Source organism: Eptatretus burgeri, chromosome 10 (assembly GCF_056783735.1).
Source record: "Eptatretus burgeri isolate ZD-2024b chromosome 10, Ebu_testis_v1, whole genome shotgun sequence".
Lineage (NCBI taxonomy): Eukaryota > Metazoa > Chordata > Myxini > Myxiniformes > Myxinidae > Eptatretus > Eptatretus burgeri.
Genome location: NC_140970.1, coordinates 42885819 through 42908880, shown reverse-complemented (window position 1 = coordinate 42908880; position 23062 = coordinate 42885819). Strand labels below are relative to the sequence as shown.

The window sequence follows — 23062 nt, the reverse complement described above, 5'->3', positions numbered from 1 at the left end:
AGCAGAAGCAACTCCGTTTGAAGATCACACAGGACATGCTGGAGACTGTGAACAGCGATCCCAACTTCTTCAACACAGTGATCACTGGCGATGAGATCACAGTGATCCGTCATTTTGTCAAAAACGAAAATCCGACGGCGCTCACTTACACTTCCTCACTCATCGGCGGTCTGTCGGTGACTGACAGCTTCTGCAGGCGGGAAAATATTCACGCATACGGATTAGGATCGCCTACATACGTGCACCAAACCACGCCTCCCAAGCTTCATTTATTTACGCACGAAAAATTAAGGTTGGATACTTTTTGAACACACCTCGTATATCCGTATGAAGATCGCTAATGGTGTCCTTTTTTGAAGGCATTAGTGGCGAAACTGCAAGATCTGACACCCAGGCAGCAATTAAATTTCTTGAAGGATTTAAGTGGATTTTATTGAAGATGGCGACTATCCCACAACTTTAGTGTTTAATGTGTACAAAACAGGCTTCTTTTGGAAGCGCATGCTAATGGCTACTTTCATCTCCTGTGAAGAAAAACATGCTTCTGGATTTAAGGCTGCTAAGGATTGCCTTACCCTCCTGTTGTTGTGGGGGGGGGGGGGCACTAAAGATAGTCTTACCTTCCTGTTTGGGGGAATGCTAAAGTTTGCCTTACTCTCCTGTTGTGGGGGTGGGTGGGGTGGGGGGCTGATGCTAAAGATCACCTTACCCTCCTCTATACCACAGTGTGTCGTTTCAAGAGACCATTATTGGGCATACATGGGACGACTTGGTGTATTTGCAGATAACCTGGAGATTAAGGCAATTGGCGAGATGTACAATTTGACACTCAATACTTACTTCCAAAACTAACAGCATTTCACTGTGCAACCTATTATCATAACAGTAGGGGTCAATGAAAGGTCAATGTTTATGCTGTACAGTGGTATCCTGGACTTGGGTTATTACGATGCTCTCATTCCAATATGCAATAATTTCATGAGCGAGTCTGAGTGGCAATCGGTAGGAAACAGATCCATGGAAATAGATGAACCCGTCAAACAAAATGATAATAATCATTCAAATAATAAAAAAATTAAGGAAAACATTGTTGGAAGAAATGGCAGAAGAAAATACAGAAGGATTTTCCTTCATGTATGCCATCTACACTCGAGTGAAGTCGATAGTGTGCCATCACAAATCCCCATGCTTCCCACCGAAAGCAAAGTTGAAAGATTGCAAACAGTTCCACCTGGCATGACCCAATATCAAATTTTGAGTTAAAAACAATCTTCTATTTTAGCCCCTCTGACCCTAAGTCCCCACCCCCATTCACCGTAGGTCAAATCCAAAAAATAGTTAAATATTTCATGCACCCCCCAATGTTGACTGCATATACAAAGTTCCATTAAAAAATGTTTTAAAATGTGCCTGTAATTGCATTTATCTGCATTTGACCTTTCGACCCCACCATAAGGGGCGGGCCAAAATGGTACTGCTCTTGCATCTTCGTGCCAATGTGGTGATCACAATTTCTGAATAACTGTTTTGGAGGAGATCGCGTGTCAGACAGACAGACAGACAGACAAACGGAGCTGATTATGGGGATAATAAAGGGGTGAGCAATTTGTCCAATTTTTGTTGTTATTGTAGTTGCTGTTGACAATTTTTTTCATTTACAAAGTGCTCCCTTCCCCACTCATCCTCCCCAGGGATAAATCTAATTGATTGGACTGTATTCTTCTTCTTCTTTCGGCTGCTCCGGTTAGGGGTCGCCACAGTGGATCATCAGTTATGATCCGCATTCTGATTTGACACAGGTTTTATGCCGGTTGCCCTTCCTGACGCAACCCTGGTCGCATCTTATGGCACAGGGATAGTTTATTGGACTGTATTATATATTTCAAATAATTCATCATACGGACTTCATAACTTTATGTATATGGTAATCCTCAGTGGTGTGTTGAGTTTTCTTCGGCCATCATTTTGACGGGCTTTTCCCTGAGTTTTAATAAACACAAGATACAGAAGTTATGTAGTTTACTCAGTGTATGAAAAGGCCATTCAGTCCATATTGCCAGAATAAGCTCTACTCCTGACATCGTTGATGCTCAAGCAGTGCTCTAATGTGTCTGCCATGTGGTGGTGTTGGAAAGGAGGGGGGAACTGGTGGAAACTGGTGGAAGGAAGATTAAGTAGAGTTAGAGAGGAGAGGGTGGGAATTTGAAAAGTGAAGGGGGAATAGTGAAGAGAGGGAAAGGGCAAGGAAATATGTAACTGATATGACACTGCCTTTCGCAACATAGGGGGTTGGGGTGAGGGTTTTTCTTAGCTGGGGATGAGGGGGTGGGGGTGGGTAACAAAGGCCACATGTTAATAGTGTTTCTTCCTGGTAAAAAGGAGCCTTCCCATGAAGATGAAACCTCAACTCATAACCATCCATCCCAAATATCTGTTCCTCATTTGTGATGACATCAGCTGCCACCATGCCAGCTGGCTGAGCATCACCTCTAACTACCAGCTATGGTGTTGTCGCTAAGGCCTTTTGTAACTTTATAGGTCTCAACCAATCAGTAACTTTCCCAATATGAGTTTCTGCAACTGGTTGATACTCCCTTTTGGACCTGGTATTGACTAACTGTCCACCCAACGTCTCCTGTTACTCCTCTGCCACTCTTGGATTCTCTTGTAATTTTCTTGTCACAGCTCATATCTATCTTGCTATTCTAAAAGAGTGGCCTCACTGCAGCAGCAGAATATGGTAATTTGCACAGGCTAACAAGCAGCGAATGCAATCTCTGCCTTCTCTCAAAAGAATTGGGATGCCATCTCCACAGTATCTTACATTAATTCTGCCAGGAAATACTTCCACGAAGGCCAACACTCTCTCATGGAACAGCTTACTCCATTGGTCTGCAGATATACTATTCATCCTCTCAGCCCTGGTAGACTGAATCCTTGCGGTGAGGCAGTTGTGATCAAACAGCTTGCTTTTTCAACATGGAAGAATAACTCCACTGAGGGCAACCGTAGGTCACTCTGTCAGGCATGCTCAACAAGAGTGTCCATCTTTAGGCAACTCAGAAAACATAATATTGCGAATCTCAAGGCCAAAATTTCCAACTAGTCTCCTTATACAAAGTCTTGATGGCCACTTTCCAGTCTCTTTCTCTCTGTTATATGCTCTTCCTCCATCCCATCACTCACCTCAAATAGCCTTACCTCAGACTTTGCTCATGATAAGGCTCAATGTCGACACTCTGAGTTTGCCCCCAAATATTTTGTACCCAACCATTCCTATTGCATGGGCACCTTACCCCCTTAAGATCCATGCTTTCTTCTACAAGTGTCTTTCACACCCAAGAAGGTAGAGAAAGTTCTGTCCGTCCTTGACACTTCACCGGTGACGGGCCCAGGTGGCATCAGTACCTATATTTTCAAATCCTGCTCTTGCTTCCCCTCTGTCTGCTCTCTTCAGCCTATTATTCTCTGTTGGCTGCCTCCGGTCTGCTTGGAAGTCTGCCAACATTGCTCCCATTCACAAAAGTGTGCAAAAACAGATCCTCTCAACTATAGGCCAGTTACCTTACTTCCAATTACAAGCACAGTTTGTTTGCATTACAATTTGCATCCATAATTGCTGCTGAAGTCAAATCTTTTCTCAACGCAAACAACCGGATCTCTGACCATCAGTTTGGAATTCCGTCCCAGTCACTCAATACTGGACATGCTGTCGCTTCTCTCTCAGGAACAGTCGGAAACCTTAAATGTCAAACAATAAGTCAGAGCCATCTTCCTTGTGGAGCTTTGTGAATGCTGAGGGGCTTTCCTCAGCATGTAAAGATTGGTTGTCAACGAGGCAGAATAATTTTTTCTTCTCAGCAATTTATTGATTGATCGCAAAATAGGATAACTGACTTCAGCGTGATTCGAATGAATGGAAAATATAAGGTTTGTCTGTAAATATTAATAACACCTCATGAAAGAATAATTTGCACATAAATAAATATACCAACAAAATTCCATGATTACAATCACTTGGACACTCGTTTAGCAGGTGGTACAAAGAGAGGTAGCACATAACCTTTGTCCTGTCTAGTTTGGGCTTGATTCATGACCCGATTATAAACGATTGGATTGATGCTTCGCAGGCAGACGTTAATCCAGGTGTCCTGTCTGATAACATTAGTTGGTGGACGTTAAAGATCCACAATGTATTTTCATGAAGAATAAGCAAGTTATCACTTGCATCCTGATCATATTACAAATTCCTGCCTAAATCAGCTCCAGTTGAACGTCAGGCCTGGCCATCTGGTTTGGGAAAGCCTTGAAACAAAACTTTTCCCAGTGCACTATACAAGATGGTGGGAATAATATTAAGGTCATGGAAATGCTTGGATACTTTATACTTACATTTTGATTTCCTGCAAGTTCCCAGATAAAGCTTCCATATTGTTCCATCATACATTCTGATTGCTTCTTGAAGCTCACCGCCGATGAATTACTCCACCAGTTCAACATGTTTCCTTCCTTGTCAAAATTACGCCCTAAAATCGAAACGATCATGTTGAACAGATGACAAACTCGAACCTACATTATTGTGATAGATGTACATTCATCACAATAGCAACCATGCATCAGGTGTACAGATTGGGCGAGGGTATAATGGGTAATGATTAAATAACATGGGCTGATAATTTTATGCCCATTACCATTGTCATCAAAGCCATGCGTAATCTCATGCCCAATCACCATGCCAATGCCGCCGTAGTTCAAAGATTTTGGTTGTCCCTTTGAAAAAAAAGGTGGTTGCAGAATTCCAGCTGGAAACACTGCAGGGAAGATAATACAATTACAGGGAAATCAAGATTTTTTTTTTGTAATTTATATGACATAGATAATATAATTACAGGGAAATCAAGATTTTTTTTTGGTAATTTATATGATTTTTATTATTGTGAGAGCAACAGGAGAGACATCTCAATAAGAGAAGATATGAGGAAGAGAAAATGTGTGTTCAGAACACAAATCACCAGATTTTTGCAGATAACAGTAAAAGTTAGAAACTATCATTCTTTATACCTATCTGATTGCGACTGGGCGAGTAAAATGCGTTGACTTCTGCAGTGCCCCCAACCCATCTGTAAAGACAAAACAAAATTGGCTCTGCGAAAGAAAATTAGATGAGTATTCTTTCATTTGAAACAATGACATCAAATATAGAAGATGATGCCTGATGCTCCTATCTGTCCCAGCCATCTGTAGGCCTAACTTGATTTGAGAGAGTGCCTGTACTGTACCTCTCTCTCTCTCTCTCTCTCTCTCTCTCTCTCTCTCTCTCTCTCTCTCTCTCTCTCTCTCTCTCTCTCTCTCTCTCTCTCTCTCTCTCTCTCTCTCTCTCTCTCTCTCTCTCTCTCGGAAAACTGTTCCACAACTAACCTTAGCTTCTAATTGCAGCAAAGTCTTGTGTTGAGGAATGGCCTTGACTATAACATTAATTTCAAAGAGAATACATTATTATTAAAATAACTAAATTGATAAGACTTTATTTCAGAATAAGATTTTGGTGAAATTCATTTGGTTCCTCTTAAATAGACAGGGCATATATCCAGAACTATTATAATTCTATCAATTTTTATTTTTTTGTATCTTGATGAAAATTGTTCTATACGCTCTGCTATTCCCATCGTCATAATTTCTCAAAAATTACCCCGAAGAAATTCTTAACGAAACTTTGTACGAGGGTCATTCAAGGTTGATGCGGAGTTGTTATTGTAGAAAATCAAAAAGTACAGGGAAGGGGGTTGATGAAAATTCACCCATTTCTTAACATATTCCCCTGCTACACATACACACTTTTCCCGTCGATGCGGTACCACCTTTCCTGCATTGAAAGAAGCCTTCCAATTTGCTAATGAAAAACTTTTTTCACATCTGTAGACAGTGAAACGATTAATAGTGTTTAACACTGAGCCACAGTGTTTTGCTCAGGGCAGTGTCATGAAATGGTACAGAAGATTTTCCAGTGAAGTGGAGAGTTAAAGGACATTAAAGGACAAAAAAAAACCAAGGTTAGTCCTAAAACACTGCACACCAGTCTCAATAAGAACATCATGAGACAGAATATCATCAAGAGTGACCCGCTCTTTCCACCCCTTGAATAACATTGAAAATGGATTTTAAAAAATCCAGATTACATTCAAGTTTTCCCCTGAATTCCGTTGGCAGATAGCTTGGAAAGCAAGGCTGGTTGCTAGATCACATGAAGGCCTGAAAAGATGTCCATAATGATGGCCTTGACGTATCATTTGAGATTTTGAGTATCCATCCATTGCAGAGTTGGGAGAAACAATCTATCTATGCGATACAATAGCTGAGTCAGAAGCCAAACTTGTAATCAGAGATGAAAGAGTTGGAGAAGAGATAATGCCCAAGGTCTGCAGCAATGATAGATTGTTTTTTGGGGGAAAGGCTGGTCTGTAGTAAAGTGGATCAGACTTGGAACCATTCTTGTGAATAGGGGTGACGTGACATTGGTAGCTTTCCAAGATGAAGGAAGGGTGAAGATGACAATCTGATAAAAATTTAAAGAAGAGTAAGGAAAGGGGGGGGGTAGAATGGGCCAAACCACAGTTTCCAGAAATTGTAGCACTAACATAGTCAGATCCAGTTGCAGTGGAAATGTCAAGATGGACGAGAAACTTCTCAACCTTCGTGGGAGAGAAATCTAGACTTTACAGGGACAAATTGTATGTTTGAGGAAATGGGAAGGGAGGGATTGGGGATATTGGCCTTTTTGGTAAAGACCGAGTTCAGGTATATTTTACTTTTTCAAGAACAGTATTCAACATGACTCCATCCTTTAGCAGTGAAGGTACATAAGAAGTGGTTGTACAAGTGACAAGCTCAACCAGCTACCACCAGGATTTTGTGCATATCCATGGCAGTTGAAGTCAGCTGCCACACCTATACAGAGCATGGACTGTACTGATGCAGTTACTCGGCAGAGAATACACTGTGTGCTTTTCAATTGATCTTCCATGTGGTCGTCAATGGCTTATCTTTTTGAAAAGCATAGTAAGAGCTTTAATGCCCACCCAGAAATTTTAGCAGATGGGACTCCTAATTTAGTATCCTTTCATTGTATGGCTTTTGTATGGCCTACTCGTTGATACGATGCCCTACCTGTGCTTCACCTAAGTGGCTGTTTACAGTCAGACTGTAGCTCAAACCTAGACAATATGGCTCAGGATCAAGTGAGTATGCTACTTCTAAGCACCAGCTCGGTATCATGTATAATGTATTTAAACTTGAATATTTGATGGTATTTTGTGCAAGAGCAGGCTTTTCGTTTGGTAATTATCGGTACAGTCATTGATAAGTGTCTTGGAGGCCAGTTTGGAGCTATTCTGCACAAAACATACAGACATGTACAGGAATGCCAAACAGGTCAAGCAAATTAAGGTTGTTGACTCCAATCAATTCAAAGCCTTGTGGACAAATATTTGTGATAATTGTTTTTCGGAATATTCCAAATTGATGATATTTTGTGCAAGAGCAGGCTTTTCGTTTGGTAATTATCGGTACAGTCATTGATAAGTGTCTTAGAGGCCAGTTTGGAGCTATTCTGCACAACACATACAGACATGTACAGGAATGCTAAACAGGTCAAGCAAATTAAGGTTGTTGGCCTCAATCAATTCACAACCTTGTGGCAAAATATTTGTGATAATTGTTTTTCGGAACATTCCAAATTATAGTGTTCACAAGTCACATATGGCTTCGACGGAACCTGCAAACATACCCAATGCTTGTAACAATGTTTGAAATAAAAAGTTTATTAAGAAAAATTCTTACGCTTCTTTGTTGACAGGCTCTCGAAGTCTCTTGAGACTTTTCTGCATTGCAGCTTTATTATTCACCAGAACGTTTTCAAAGTAAGTATCCTCTTCATAAGAAACCTACGGGGAACATGGTGCAATTAATTTTAATCAACCAATGTCCTGCAGGCAAGTCAGCAATCATTTCCTATGATGCAATATGGCATATAAGCTCCCAAAATATTTGCATCATTTCGTGAAGTAGCTCCAACTGCACAACAAAACTTGATCAGAATTTTGAAATCAATGAGTCCAAGTTTTGTAATGTTGCGTTACACCGCGTTGCATCTCTCCTCTGCTAAAATTCAACTTATTGATGTCCCAAATACCTTTATAAAGAATGTATAGCAAGACGCATTATTATGCAATCGACGTACATGTGATGTTCAAAATATTATCTAAACGACATACTCACAATAAATAGTCCAAGACATGGCAAAGGATATTATTTTATTCCTCATATGTTCTTATGTAATGAAAGGAATTAAAAAAAAATTGATGTGAATGAGACTGTTGTGAATATCTCATCCAAACAATTTTTTGAATGCACCCTATTATGATGTTACCATGAAACAAAGCAACGATAGATACCGTTTTAAGAGATGAGGGAAGTAATTAGAAGTAGAACTGTTTATCTCATCTTAATACACTTAATGACAAGCTGAGTAAAGAATGTAGTTGTCCAATATCCAATCCAAAAATTGTCTCACCAGCCAAGTGAACCAGAACAGAGTTACCCTCGGCAATTTTAACTGCTCATTGCATTGCATCATCTCCTTTGCCTTATCTGACAATGATGCATAGACCAAGACCTTGACTGAGAGAGAAAACCACTCTCACTTTCTCGATAACATCATCAAAACCGCAAAGCCATTAATGAGATAAATAACAATGCATTTCTGGTCACGGGAACAATAGCAATTGTATTCACACTTGACAGTGATCCAATTCCACTTGCCAAAGGTCCTCATATGGGAAAACAGAGACAGTATTTTAGAAGTCTGTTGTCTCCAGTCTCCACTAGTTTCCAAGCGTCTTGAATTTGGAATAAGGGTTGTGTCGGCAGCCGATTTAGGAACCGAATGTCGTTGGCCTGTTTATGTTCCCATCTGAACTTCCACCTCATGATCCAGGGGACTCAGGTTAAAACCCCCTAATTAATATAATTAATATAAAAGTACAATTACGTCTAAAATGTATTTGTCCAGTCGGTGATTTATGTACAAGTTTACTATGACTACTTCTTTCTTGGGCCCAATTCTTCCCATGTTATTGTGGAGTCAGTCAAAGAAAGTTGTTGTCTCAAGTTTTTCAGGAACTGAATGGCCAGGCCTGATGTTTAACTGGAGTAGATTGTAGCATGAATCAGTAATTTGTTTGGAGTGATGATAAATTATTCGTCTACTCTTCACAAAAGTTAGCGTGGGATCTTTAATGTTCACCACTAATGACCAAAACTATGAGACGGTCCATTTTCTTATCTCTCCGTCAATATCCTTATCATTGGTAAGAAAGGTAGACAACACCAACTTAACACCATCCAGATAGATGGCACACATCGCTACGTATCCCTGCACCCGGAAGGGAAACACCAAGATGACAGTTTGTAGCAGAGTCGAGATTCAAACTTTGGTTAGACACCTCAGAGGTGAGTGTGCGTACTTCTAGGTTATACTGCCAGCCTACAATGAGCCGCAGATCACTGTACATAAATGTTATTTTCCGAAAGTTGGGAAACAAAATCAACGTGTGTGATGTCCATGTGGAAGGACGTCAAACTGGGTGTCCCATCTGCCAGCATAAGTTGGTGGACATTAAAGACCCCACGATGCATTTCAGGAAGGGGATCGCATGCACCCTGACTAAATTCCAAATCCCTGTGGGTTAGTGAGTTATAAAGCATTTTGATACCTGCACACTTTTATGCATTGTGATTTGAACCCAAGATTCGAACAGCCATGCCCCCCCTTGGCCGATGATGCTACCCACAGCCATCTGCTGCACACAAAAGATGGTTTATTGTTTTTATTCCTGCTGTGTTTTTCGTTTAAAGTTTCCCATTTAAAGTTTATTGACTTTTTGAGTGAACAAAGATAACTGTTTTCTCGAAGTGTAGGAAAAAAAAACATCAATGGGCTTTAGATCTTCAAATGCAAATAAAAGAAGAAAAGAAAAAAGCTGCAACGTGTTTACAATTTACTTTCTCATTTTGTGCCACTCAGCTTGAACGAATCCCAAAGGTTTTCTTGAATACAGTTCGAATAGCAAGAAGGAACCTGGACTTGAACCTGGAGGTTAAGTTTGGAACATTAATGAAATGTCATATTTACATTTTTGTTCAGGGTGCTGAGGTTGTTGTAGGTAAACCACATTTATTTATCTCGAGTTCTGAAGAAGGGTTCATGCCTTAAACGTGAGCTATATTGCTTCGACTCTCAAGGTGAATTGCGCACGTTTGCTTCCCACAGTGGTTAGCACACGTTTGCTTCCCACGGTGCTTAGCACACATTTGCTTCCCACGGTGGTTAGCACAAGTTTGCTTCCCATGGTGGTCAGCACACCTTAGCATCCCACGGTGGTTAGCACACCTTAGCATCCCATGGTGGTTAGCACACCTTAGCATCCCACAGTGGTTAGCACACGTTTGCTTCCCATGGTGGTTAGCACACGTTTGCTTCCCATGGTGCTTAGCACACATTTGCTTCCCACGGTGGTTAGCACAAGTTTGCTTCCCATGGTGGTCAGCACACCTTAGCATCCCACGGTGGTTAGCACACCTTAGCATCCCATGGTGGTTAGCACACCTTAGCATCCCACAGTGGTTAGCACACGTTTGCTTCCCATGGTGGTTAGCACACGTTTGCTTCCCATGGTGGTTAGCACACGTTTGCTTCCCACGGTGGTTAGCACAGTTTGCTTCCCATGGTGGTTTGCACACGTTTGCTTCCCACGGTGCTTAGCACACGTTTGCTTCCCACGGTGCTTAGCACACGTTTGCTTCCCATGGTGGTTAGCACACGTTTGCTTCCCATGGTGGTTAGCACACGTTTGCTTCCCATGGTGGTTAGCACACATTTGCTTCCCACGGTGGTGAGCAAACCTTTACTCGCCATTGACGTGAGCACACATTTACTCCTCATAGCTGTTACCACATATTTGCTTCCCACATTGTTTAACACACTTTTGCTTCTCACCATGATTATTACACCATTGCTTCCCACTGTGGTTATCACACCTTTGATTCCCATGACAGTGAGCACACCTTTACTTCCAATGATGGTGAACACACCTTTACGTCCAATGATGGTGAACACACCTTTGCTTCCAACGACGGTTAACACACCTTGGCATTTCATGGCAATTAGCACACCTTTGTTTGTTATGGTGGTTAGCACACCTTTGTCAAGCTTCAGTTCATAAAAAATATTGTTGCATTTGTCCGCCGATGCAGACCCGCATGAGCCTTGACAATGTCTAGCACTCGTCTTTATTAAATCTGCCTCACACAAGTTATAGTTTCTCCAAACTGGATTTCTTTTCTCCAGTGTCCAGGCTTTGTGGATAGTCTTGTACAAACATTTCATCAACAACATCCAGCAACAATGGAGAAATCGGCACAGTATGTGGAATTTGAACTTGGGGTTACAGCAACATGAAACAAGGTTGTGGCACTCGGTAAATCAGGCTGGCCAACGTGTTGCTTTAATAACAGCAGTGAATCCTCATCCTATGGCAGTAATACGCTGCGCACGTCAAAAGAGGCATCATTAGTAAAACTTATTATCATTTGAACTGAACATGCTTCCTTATTTAATTTTCTGTTTCGACCATTGAGCACAGATTGATGAAATTTTTCAGACCCGCACGTCCTTTTTACATCAATGCACCACATTAGTGCATATAAAACGCCAATGTAAGCAACGGTTAGCACACTCTTATGTTTGTCGCATCATAAAATACCCAACTCGAGTAGACTTGATAATCGGGAATAATCTGAAATCAAAATGATGCTTGGAAACAATTATTCGACGAGCCACTGTGTCGTCTGGAAATATCGCAACATTTTCCCTTCTGCTTTCAATATATGTGCGCTGATGGAGGAGGAATGTGTAAATAATTGTGAACACTTCTTTTCATCAAACGCCTAACTTTACTTCACTGCTTGGTAAGGAAAACATAGCTCGAGGCAACTCCAGCTGGCAACCACAATACAGACCGTGCAGGCTTGTACTTGATTCTATTTTGGGGATCTTTTTGGTCTGGCCAGACTGCAAAATGTAATCATGCGGCATCAAGCCCTCTGTTTAACATATCCTTTCATAAAGTGCTGATTCCTTAGTTGTACGAGCAATAAAATTATATAATTGTGACGTATCCCATTAAGGCTTGGGTAGTACGTTAAGATTGCTTTGAAGGCATAAAGTTAAAATCACTGCTACATACTGTACTATGGATGACAGGTAACCCTGGAAACCAATATGAATACTGGACTTGCTCCAACGTTCGACCAAACTTACTTGTGCATAGTCGTCGTCTAGTTTTGGATTGTCATCATGCAGGATGTAGTCTGGATAACCAATCCTTTCCATGATGGCCTCGGCCTATATGGAGACACCATAGACACCGTAGGAGACATCAAGATAAACTCAAATGACTATTTTAACCATGCATTGTATATCATTTTATATGAGCTATTTCAAGCAGTTTTTAGGTTTTTAGTGGACAGACCTTTTCTTGAGCTTTTCTCTTCGTTTCCTGGTCCATCCAGTTGATCTCAACCAACTTCTCAATGAAAACCTCTTTTATCTGAGAAATTATAACTTCCACCTGGAAAGATGGATTCTCATGATCCACTTGATCTTGCAAATTAGATTTACATTACACCATTATTATCCGCATTCAAACACAAATGCAAATGTAAATGAAGTACAGTATATACAGTATACACACACACAGCACCTTCAGAAAGTATTCACACCCCTTGACTTTTTCACATTTTTATGCGTTACAGCCTGAATTTAAATTGGATTAAATTGAGATATTTTTTTGTCAATGATCAACACATCATGTCAGTGGAATTTTTTTTTCAGAAATTTTTACAAATTAATGAAAAATACAAAGCTGAAATGTCTTGAGTCAATAAGTATTCAATCCCTTTACTATGACACTCCAAATTGAGCTCAGGAGCATTCAATTTCCTTTGTTCATCCTTGAAATGTCTCCAAGCTGTTATACCGCCATTTTCTCCAGTGTCTATTCCATCATCCTATCAAACACATTACATTAGATATTCGTGCCTGTTGTACGTGTCCATTATGACGTCCTTAAAAACAGTAAGTTCCTGTTTGGAATGATTTTCAATATTGTTTGACTGCTCGGAAAGCAGAAAGACTAACTAAAAAGAATGATCTCACTCCTCTCTGCACGTGCGTCATCGGGTCAAATTCAGAGACAAAGTAAGGTAAAAACTAAGGACTTGTCTTTCTATTCATGTTCATAAACTGATGATCATAAACTGATAAGACAGACAGACGAACGGACAGACATGAACCAATTGCTTAACTACACTTTTTGCTTCGTGTGGGCAGGGTAATTATCCAAAACATGAAAAGAAACAGTCGTTTTATTATTCCCTCCATGTTTGCATCACTCTGGTGCTGAAGTACACCACCCAATACAAATATATTTGTGCTGCTGAGAAAGAGGTGCATGTTCGCCTTGATGAGCAACCAGTTAGTATGGAAACTCTGGCTCTCAGATTTAGTCCATGGTTGTAAAAATGTTTTTTTTAAAAAAAATCTGCTTGTGATCATGGGGGGTATATATCTACTTGGTTGGTTTGGGTCAAACATGACCTTTGTTCAGGCTCTTTTGTTTTAAACACTAAGGGTCAAGCAAGGAAGCAGCACTTATGTCTTTTTCAAGTTGTTGATTTGAGTCAGCTGTGGTTGGAAACACAGAACTCGCAGACCCAGAATGGATGTCTTTACCTTTACACCCACCAAGTCTGGTCGTGAAGTTGCGGTGAAAACACACCATTCTGTTATCCTGGAGGTACAAACGGCTGCATAGTTTCTGGATTTTATGGCGGTATGATTTGATAAGTGTCCGAGTTTTTGTCGTTTACAGATAATGTCGTTTTTTGGGCGTGAACAGACGATGTATAGTTGTAAACATTTAACATTTACAGATGGTATCAGGTGGTAAGTGTTACATTTGAAAAATCTGGAAGCCACAGAGGTAGAAGGACAGAGATTTCCCGCTGTGCGAGGCACGCTTGGATGTGCCCCTTGGCAGAGTCTGGGGAAGATGCTCAATGAGACTAAATATAGGTTTTTGGAAACAAAATCTGTGCTTTGCAACAGCGTCTTGTCTACTCCTTGAGGCACACCTTCCTCATCATCTATCTATAATTCCAGCAATCTCTGTGTCTGTATGTGTGTCTGCGACAGCCATTTCTCGACAACCACTGGTCCGATCGAATTGAAACTTGCCAGGAATTGCTGGGGACCTGAGGATGTGCCTTTTCAAGGTTTGATATTGATCGGACAAGCGGTTCCCAAGTTACGGCCATTTATCTGTCAACCAATGACAGGACATGGTGCTATGACATCACTAATGACGTAAGAATTATTCTTCTTTTATTTATTTATTTATTTTATATATTTTTTTGCACAATTGACGTCACAATTCTTCTTCTTCTTCTTCGTTTGATATGACATCACAATTGATGCTGGCGACCTGAGTATGTGCCTTTTCCAGGTTTGATATCGTTCTTCTTCATCCGTTTCAGATGTTTCCCAAGTGTTTCCCAAGGTTTGAAAGCTGTTTTTTTCCCAAGGTTTGAATTAATTGTTCAAATTATTAATTAATCCCAAGGTTTGAATTAATTGTTCAAATTATTAATTAATCCCAAGGTTTGAATTTTCCCAAGGGAAATAGCTGTTTACCAAGGTTTGAAAGTTTTTTTTGTGGTTTTTTTTTTTGCACGTACAGCCACGCACGTACGGGCACGCGAGAGCGATGGAACGGCCTGCGTGGTTGTTGTTTCTGGAACACGGTTTGAAAGTTTTTATTTTTATTATTATATATTTTTTTAAACGGACACGTGAGAGCGAAGGAACAGCCTGTGTGGTTGTTGTTTCTGGAACACGGTTTGAAAGTTTTAATTTTTATTATTATTATTATTATTATTATATATTTTTTTAAACGGACACGCGAGAGCGAAGGAACAGCCTGTGTGGTTGTTGTTTCTGGCATGCGGTTTTGAAAAAAAAAATTTGCACGTACAGCCACGCACGTACGGGCATGCACTAGTATATTAAAAACATGCAAAATGACTGTTATGCCATACTGAACCTTATGTATGCCACTGTGTTTATTGTCAGGTTGGGAAATGAACCAATATGAGACCTTGAATCACTATATCTCTTACAGCCCATAACGTACATCATTACTAATCTAGATTCAAATAATGTATCAAAATGGGAAGATTACTTAATCTGCCGATAACTCGAATCAGCTGTGTTGTTAACAAAGTGCCTCAAATTCTACTTATTTGTAAGAATACTTTATGAATGTAATATATATATATATATATATATATATATATATATATATATATATATATATATATATATATATATATATATATATATATATATATATTGTTACGGTTCTCAGAACTGTATGCATACAACATACAGTTGTCCCGAGTCAGTTATTCCATTAATATAGTGTAGTTAGATCCCTACCTTTTGTCTGGCGTAACAGCAGGGAGTGCGTTGCGATGGGCTATTAGTTAGGATTAATAAATCATTTTTCCCCTTTTATTTTATTCCCTCCTTTTACGATCCACGGTGCCATCATCTCGCTTGCTACCCTCGTTTCGCTGGCACAGCGTACCACCGTCTACCCAGCGACTCATTTTCAGAGGAAAAATCCCAATGTTCGGCTGGACAAACGCTGTAGCTAAACCACCATCCACCTGCCAAAGGCCGGACATGCACGGCATGGGCAGACCATACCGGAGTCTGGCTGAAACCCATCCCAGAAAGGCGGACCACGTGAAGGGCCGGTCCAATCAGCATGATCGGCTCGGACAATGACGTCAGGTTACGGTAAGGCTCCTCCCCGACCTCCACGTTCTAAAAAGCGTGGACCTCCGTGTAGTTGGTTGGTTGGGAAGAGAATTGCAAGTTGGTTGGAAGGAGAATTGAGAGAGGTTTTTGAATATTGAAGAAGGAGTAAGGAGAATTGAAGGAGAGAAGGAATCTTTGAGAGTGAGTGCTCCTGCCACTTATCTCCGCCGACATGATGTTGAACCACCCCTTGCTTCTCGACCAAGCCTCCTGTCTGGCCCCGCTTTCTGTTCCTTATCTCCGACCTCATGGCCTCGATGAACGGCCTCTTGCCTGGTCCTGCCTGCTGTTCATCTCTCGCCCCCTTTGGACTCCGCTCTTCTCCACTCGAGCCCCTCCTGCAGACACGATCTCCACACATACAGTTGTGGCCAAACAACTCAACCATTGTCGGGTGGCGCACCACGGAGCATCCCTCCCCCAAAACACTCAAGTACCGAGAAATTGTAACCTCAACTCCCTCCCTCCATGGCTGCAAAAGTCCCTTTCACAATTGGGTTTTACTTTGTCTGAGTGTGTGTCTGAGAGTTTTGGCGCCTGTCCGTTAAGTAAGCCTGTATAAGATATTTTATTGTTGTGATTGTTGCTTTTATTAATCTCGCATCAAGTCTGCTCTGTCTGCTTTGTAAGTTGTTTGTAGAATTGCTGCACACCACACCTCTCATCTTTCCCTGCATTACACACCCAATAAACCATTGTTGTGCCACATGCTTTTCCTCGCTTATTGTAAATAAATAATTGTTGTAGAAATGTTCTCAGCTCGCCTTTGTCTTTTCTCTCATTGGTCCAGCATGGTTCAAATCTAGGTTTAGCCAGGTCTGTATTCCCAACAATCCATTCCTTCTAGCCGGTGTGTCCTTGGCAGTGCCGCACAGCTGCATCCAATCCGGAAAGGAGATCCGATCCGGTAGAGTGATCTGGTTCGGACAAGGCGTACCGAGGGCGTGGTTCCCCGGTGGTTAAACCGTGTGGTTAATTAGGTAACCTGATTAACCCACAGGCAGGAGGACTCTAGGTCACGCGGTTGAGTTATTGGCGTCCTCGGTCGGTTAAGCGACCCGCCGCATCACGGAATTATCCGTGAGCGACGGCCTACAATTCTGGGGAGTCTGGTGGGAATTAACGTGGCTTCCCCCACCTAGTGGTCTTCTCACCCGACCCCACAAATATATATATATATATATATATATATATATATATATATATATATATATATATATATATATATATATATATATATATATATATATATATATATATATATATATATATATATATACAGGACCGGCGCTACCACAAGGCCAACTCGGCAGCCGCCTAGGGCGCAGAACTCATGCAAATTATTGTTTTAAGAAAACACATAATAAAAGGAAAATATATTTCATTGTTCATAATAGTTTACACTTCATTGTAAGTTCATAACCAGTTCATTGTTTTCAACACTAACAATACTGTTTCTTTCTTTACCTATTTTATTCTTTCAATCCTGTTTTTTTCTTTAGGTAATACTGTTTCCTTTTTTATTTCTTTTTTCCAGTGAGCTAAGGTTGATATAAAACGACCTTCTGGAGCCCAGTATCGCAAATGAAAGGCAGAATATTGCAAACGAAAAATCGAAGTTGACAATTTTTTTGGGGGGGGGGGGATGCAAGGAGCGCAAAATATGTAAATATGCAAGAAAAAAAAATGCAAGTAGCCTCGGGCGCAAAAAACGTATTGCGCCGGCCCTGTGTGTATGTGTATGTGTGTGTATATATGTGTATATATATATATATATATATATATATATATATATATATATATATATATATATATATATATATATATATATATATATATATATATTGCAACACAGGAATGTTGGGCCAAATGGCATCACATCCAAATGGTGTGATTTTCCCAAACTTTTGCCTATTTGACAAGTTCTCACATTATTGTGTAATTAGCTCATCTTGGATCTCATTATTAAGTGTTTGACATAAATATCAACTCCATGAATCGAACATGCGAAAATATAATACCTATCGGCTCATAGGCCAAACTCAGATGACATTGATCCTCGTCTTCCAATCCTCTCGATCAAGCATTGCTGTGTGTGCAGTTCCTCTGTCTCCAAGCCCATGTCCTTCTTATACATGTTGATTTAGTTGAGAGCTGGTCTGTCTTACTTCAGCCTTAAATGTTTAGGTGGTGAGAGTATAAGATTGGACACAGGTTCGTTTTTGTGTCTGTAACAGTGTCCAGCAATCCTGAGACGTCTTTTTCCAATTTTAACGAACAGCCTTGGAAGAGAACCACAGAGCTCTTTATCTGTCCCATGTTCAGACCAATGGACATTGAAAGCTGAACGACGAAGTCGAGTATAGCATCCATCTCGTCCCTTCTTGTGGGTTGCAGTGAGGGTCCATGCTTTCATTTCCATAAAGCAGGAAGGACTCAACAGTTGCTCATAACAGTCAGTTCTTGATACAAAGAGAGTGGTGAATACTTTGGAACTTAGCTTTTCCTTCTCTGTTTTTGTAAGGGTTAGGTGGATGATCCATATGTTAAAATCGGTGTAACTATTGCAATGCTGATCTTCATTTTTACTTTTCTAACATATCCCTCATTTTCCACAAGAGTGATTTCAGAGTGTTGTAGGCTGTCATAGCTCTGACCTATCTTCTTGTTGGAAGGAAGATAACGATAAAAATAATGTTCCTGCAGAAGAAAATATTGTGGATGTTACTGCATTTTTCCATTGGACTGGCACACAGACACAGGTTGTTTGAGAAGGGGGGGGTTAGGGGGTGGAGGAGGCGTGTTTGGCTCAAGTGTTTCATGAACCAGCTGGCCTGATGCTCGACTCAGTAATTGGAGCAGGATTTTGGAATTTTGGCCAGGGTGCCAGCAATAACTCGCCTATACTTTGTGAAGAACACCATGGAATCACTAACGTCCACCAACTAATGCTGACAGACAGGACGCCCAGTTTGACGTCCATCTGAGAGATGGCACAGACATTGATGAATCACCCTGCCTGTGAAACACCGAGATGACAGTTTATAGCTGGGACGGGATTCAAACCCAGGCTAGACCGTTTAGAGGTGAGTGTGCATACCTCCCAGCCATCCTGCCAGCTCACATTATTTTTGAATGAAGGCTGATAATTTTAACATTCAATTTCTGTTCCATGTTAATCATTTCAGCCATGTCTCTCTGACATCTGCACTGGAGTTCCAAAACTATGTATCTTATTAAATGGCATGCTGTATTCTTACATGCATTGGTTAATTTAGAAAGATATTTGTGCAAGAACTGATCTTCTCAATCATTCAATCATTTATTTGTGTGAATCTCAGTTCAGGTTGATATTCCTATTTGCTGCAAGCCATTCCTCTTTACTGCCCCCCAAAGCATGTGTAAGGGAAGAAAGGAAATGTCATCCTACAGTGGGAATGTGTTAGAAAATCTGTGGGTCTACTCTCCTGGAGCACATTTCAAAATGTTTTAACTCAGATTTAAGTGTGTTTGAAAATAAAATTTAAAGTCCAAGTATATTTATCTACATCTTGCCTTTCCAAAAAATAATGTAAATTGGATAGGGTTATTTTCCATGCTGGAATTGCCTTTTAAGATAAGCAGGAATAATGCTATGTCTGGAGATAAACGTACCATTTGCTTGCTGTCTCCAGCAAAGGCCTCACGCACGTATTGTGAGCCCACAGCCTTGTTCAGATACTGGTTGACGTATCGTACACATTTGCGCCATCGAGCATCTTCCACGGTCGTTCCATCAAGCGCCTATGTGAAAGTTGGAGAAAAAGTACCAAATTTTGATCACCCTTTCTTAACAAAGTCTTAACAAAGTTAATGAGGGTAGAAAAGATGATGGTTTTAGATTAGGGACGATCTGAGATGGTGGTGAACAGCTGTCTTGAAGACCTGGAGGAAAGAATGAGATTGAAAAGAATGTGGAAGTTGGTTCCACAGGCAGGAAAAACAGAGGAACAAATGAGCAGAGGTGAGCAGTGATCCTGCATTTATCTAGTTTCCATGCCAACCCTAATTTTATGCAAATTTATTGAAGTTATCACCCCTAATTTATGCAAATTTATGCAAATTGTCAAAATCTTTGATACACCCTCCTCCCTTCCATCACCTACCCCACATGTCACTTCCCATCTCTCTCCATTCCTCATACACTCCTGTGGGATAGCTGAGATGCACTGGTTCTCATTTTCATTGTCCTTTAGATATTGGGCTTCACCCTCATTATGAAATACAATGGCATTCCCCACTGCAGCTTGTTATATACAATTTTCTTATGATGCAGAACACCACCATTTGATCTCAACTTGCAAACACCATGATAGAATCTTTACCGAGCATCGGAGAGGACTCCGTATATTATTTTGGCCAAAGGTTGGAATACTGTATACTCTCTCTGTAAAAGAAAGAATTTTTGTCAAATTTTGATGAGGCCAAGTTAAAAACAGATTGATTTCCAGTAACATGAATCTGGAGAATCAGAGTCAGTGGGTCAGTAACTTTTTTTTATTAATGTTTCAAAATATTTCCGATCAATGAAGTGCACAAACCATGCACTTAACTGCAGGAACAATGTGGATTTACATGTGTAGAGTGAAAGGAATAAGCAGAACGTGGTATCATCTGTATAAATAAATCAAAAGATTCTGAAAGACTAATATAAACCAGAAGGGCACTCCTCAACATCACCAGATATTCCTCCACCCACATTATTACATCATTATCCATTATTGTTTCAAGTTTGATTTAAATCCCTGAACCCAGATTCAAAATATTAAATAATTCTGATAGCCAGACCATGTGCCTGATCAGGTTGAAATTCAAAAATATATATTCCCCATGGCGATTAGATCATAATTGTGCAGTTTCACATCGATTGATGAAGCGGTTCAAGCGAAATATATTTTTTAAAGATTTTCGTTGAATCCAATAATGGCTGCCAAACCACGTGACCTAATAATTATTCGTGAACACCTTGGTATCCCCAAGGCTTGGGGAACATGTGGGAATTTGAAGTACAGATTTCACGCCAGCAACGCCGGGTTATAAGTGCCTGGTGAGCCAAACTGAGTCACTGAAACACTCACACAACGCATACGAAAAAAACCTCGTTTAGCATTAATATGGCATTTCGAAAGTCACATATTCATACGTCATTTTGAAAGTTGCGTATTGCAAAAAAGTTATTATCAAATACTTTATTTATTTATTATTCATTTATTTTTGCTATTATCCAAATTCATCTGAATGACTTATACAGCCAAAAACTTCTGGTATCAAAAACAGTCATAAAAGATGGAAAATGCGTTGGGCAGTTCCAACCAAGAGGTTCCCCCAGTTTTGCTTTCAAGCTTCTCAGCAGATTTATTGTACCATCTTGGGTTGAGAGAAAAATGTGCTTTTCTTTATTTCCAGACAAGCAAATACAATCCATCACTTTGCTGATGGGAATATTAGATATTAGGTTGTGGGGAGGGGGGAGAAAGAGGGAGGGAAGGGGGAGAGGAGGGATAGAGGAGGGAGAGGAGGGAGGGGAGGAAGGAGGGGAGGAGGAGAGAAGAGAGAGGAGGGAGAATGGAGAGAGGGGAGGGAGGGGGAGAGAGAGGAGGGAGGGAGATGAGGGAGGTAGATGAGGGAGGGAGAGAGTGCAGGGAGAGGGGAGGGTGGGTGGAGGTAGAGGGAAGGGGGAGCAAAGAGGGGCAGGGGAGGTAGGAGGGAGTGAGGAAACAGGTAAGAGTGAGGATGAAAGGGTTGGTAGAGTGACGCCTCACCAAACATCGCTATACATTCTGCGAAGGGAGGGAGCAAGGAGGATTGGGAGAGGGGATGGGGGAGAAGTGGGAAGGGGAGGGGGTTGAGAGGAGGTAAGCGTGAGGGGAAGGGTGCTCGACTTGCGTTTGGTAGTGGGACTTGTGGAGAAGGGGGGTGGGAGAGCAGTATAGGATTGAACAAAATGGGGTATGTTAAAACAGCATGTTAATACAGCATGCAGAGACTGCTGGGAGATGTCCATGGTGGGGTGGAGAGGGGAGGGGGTTTGGGAGGAGTGAAGAATGAGGGGAGGGGTAGGGAAGGCAGCATGATGGGAATGGAAGGCAGCATGAGGGAAAGGGAAGGTGGTGTGAGGGGAGGGGAAGGGAAGGTGGTGTGAGGGGAGGGGAAGGGAAGGCAGGGCGACTGGGGGAGGCAGCATGAGAGAGGGGAAGGGAAGGGCGATAAAATGCACCCAAACGGCAATATTTTATTTTTAACTGCGGGATTCTATATAAAACCAGGCAGAGCATTTAAAAACCATGCTGTCTACCTGGCAAAGGCCTGCCTACAAGCATGCATGCTCACACATGCAGCGAACTTTGCACCCCTCCGGTCGACTCACTCCGAGTCTGATTCGTACATACTACACTATGGGGAAGCAGTTTTAAAATGAAAACGAATCTGTCAGTCCTTAACAGTCCCTTGACAGAGCGGTAGAGGCGGGGAGCAGGGGGAAGGGGTTGGAATGAAGGGGAGAGGGATGGGAGAGAGAGGGAGAGTGTGGAAGAGAGAGGAAGAGGGGTGGGAGAAGGGTGAGAGAAGGAGAGGGGAGAGAGGAGAGGGGAGATAGGAGAGAGGAGAGAGGAGAGGGGAGATAGGAGAGGGGAGAGAGGGGAGGGGGCTGAGAGGGGAGGGAAAAAAGGGGAGGGCAAAAAGGGGAGGGGCAAGAGAGAGGAGGGGGAGAGGAGAGTGTGAAGATTCCGGCAGATCTGACGTCCAGTTTAACGTTCATTCAAGAGACGGCACATACATTTATGAATCAACCCACCTGTGAAGCCCCGGGTTGGCAATTTTTATCTGGGTTGGGATTTGAACCCAGGTGAGACAGCTTTGACCATTTATCGTGCCGTGATGTGGTGATTCATTGTTTTGTAACACCTGAAAACATTTTTTACTCATCGTAATCATCTAATTTATTTTGCCTTCCGAACTCCTGAGAAGTCCCAACATAGAACTACATTGCAGTATTGCCATTGTAGCTTGAAGAGCACCTGCCAA

The 23062-nt window shown here is 41.3% G+C and overlaps 1 protein-coding gene across 1 annotated transcript in view; it reads right to left on the bottom strand.

Moving 5' to 3' along the window:
- The window catches only part of LOC147018414 (membrane metallo-endopeptidase-like 1), a 108789-nt gene that overhangs the window by 20116 nt on the left and 65611 nt on the right, over positions 1–23062 (bottom strand). Inside the window, exons 13-19 of the mRNA XM_085898033.1 lie at positions 19655–19783; positions 12588–12686; positions 12377–12460; positions 7837–7940; positions 5062–5120; positions 4692–4811; positions 4393–4526 (exon numbers count right to left, since the gene is read on the bottom strand). Of these exons, the coding sequence (XP_085754159.1) occupies positions 4393–4526; positions 4692–4811; positions 5062–5120; positions 7837–7940; positions 12377–12460; positions 12588–12686; positions 19655–19783 (729 nt within the window). The remainder of the gene's footprint in view (positions 1–4392; positions 4527–4691; positions 4812–5061; positions 5121–7836; positions 7941–12376; positions 12461–12587; positions 12687–19654; positions 19784–23062) is intronic.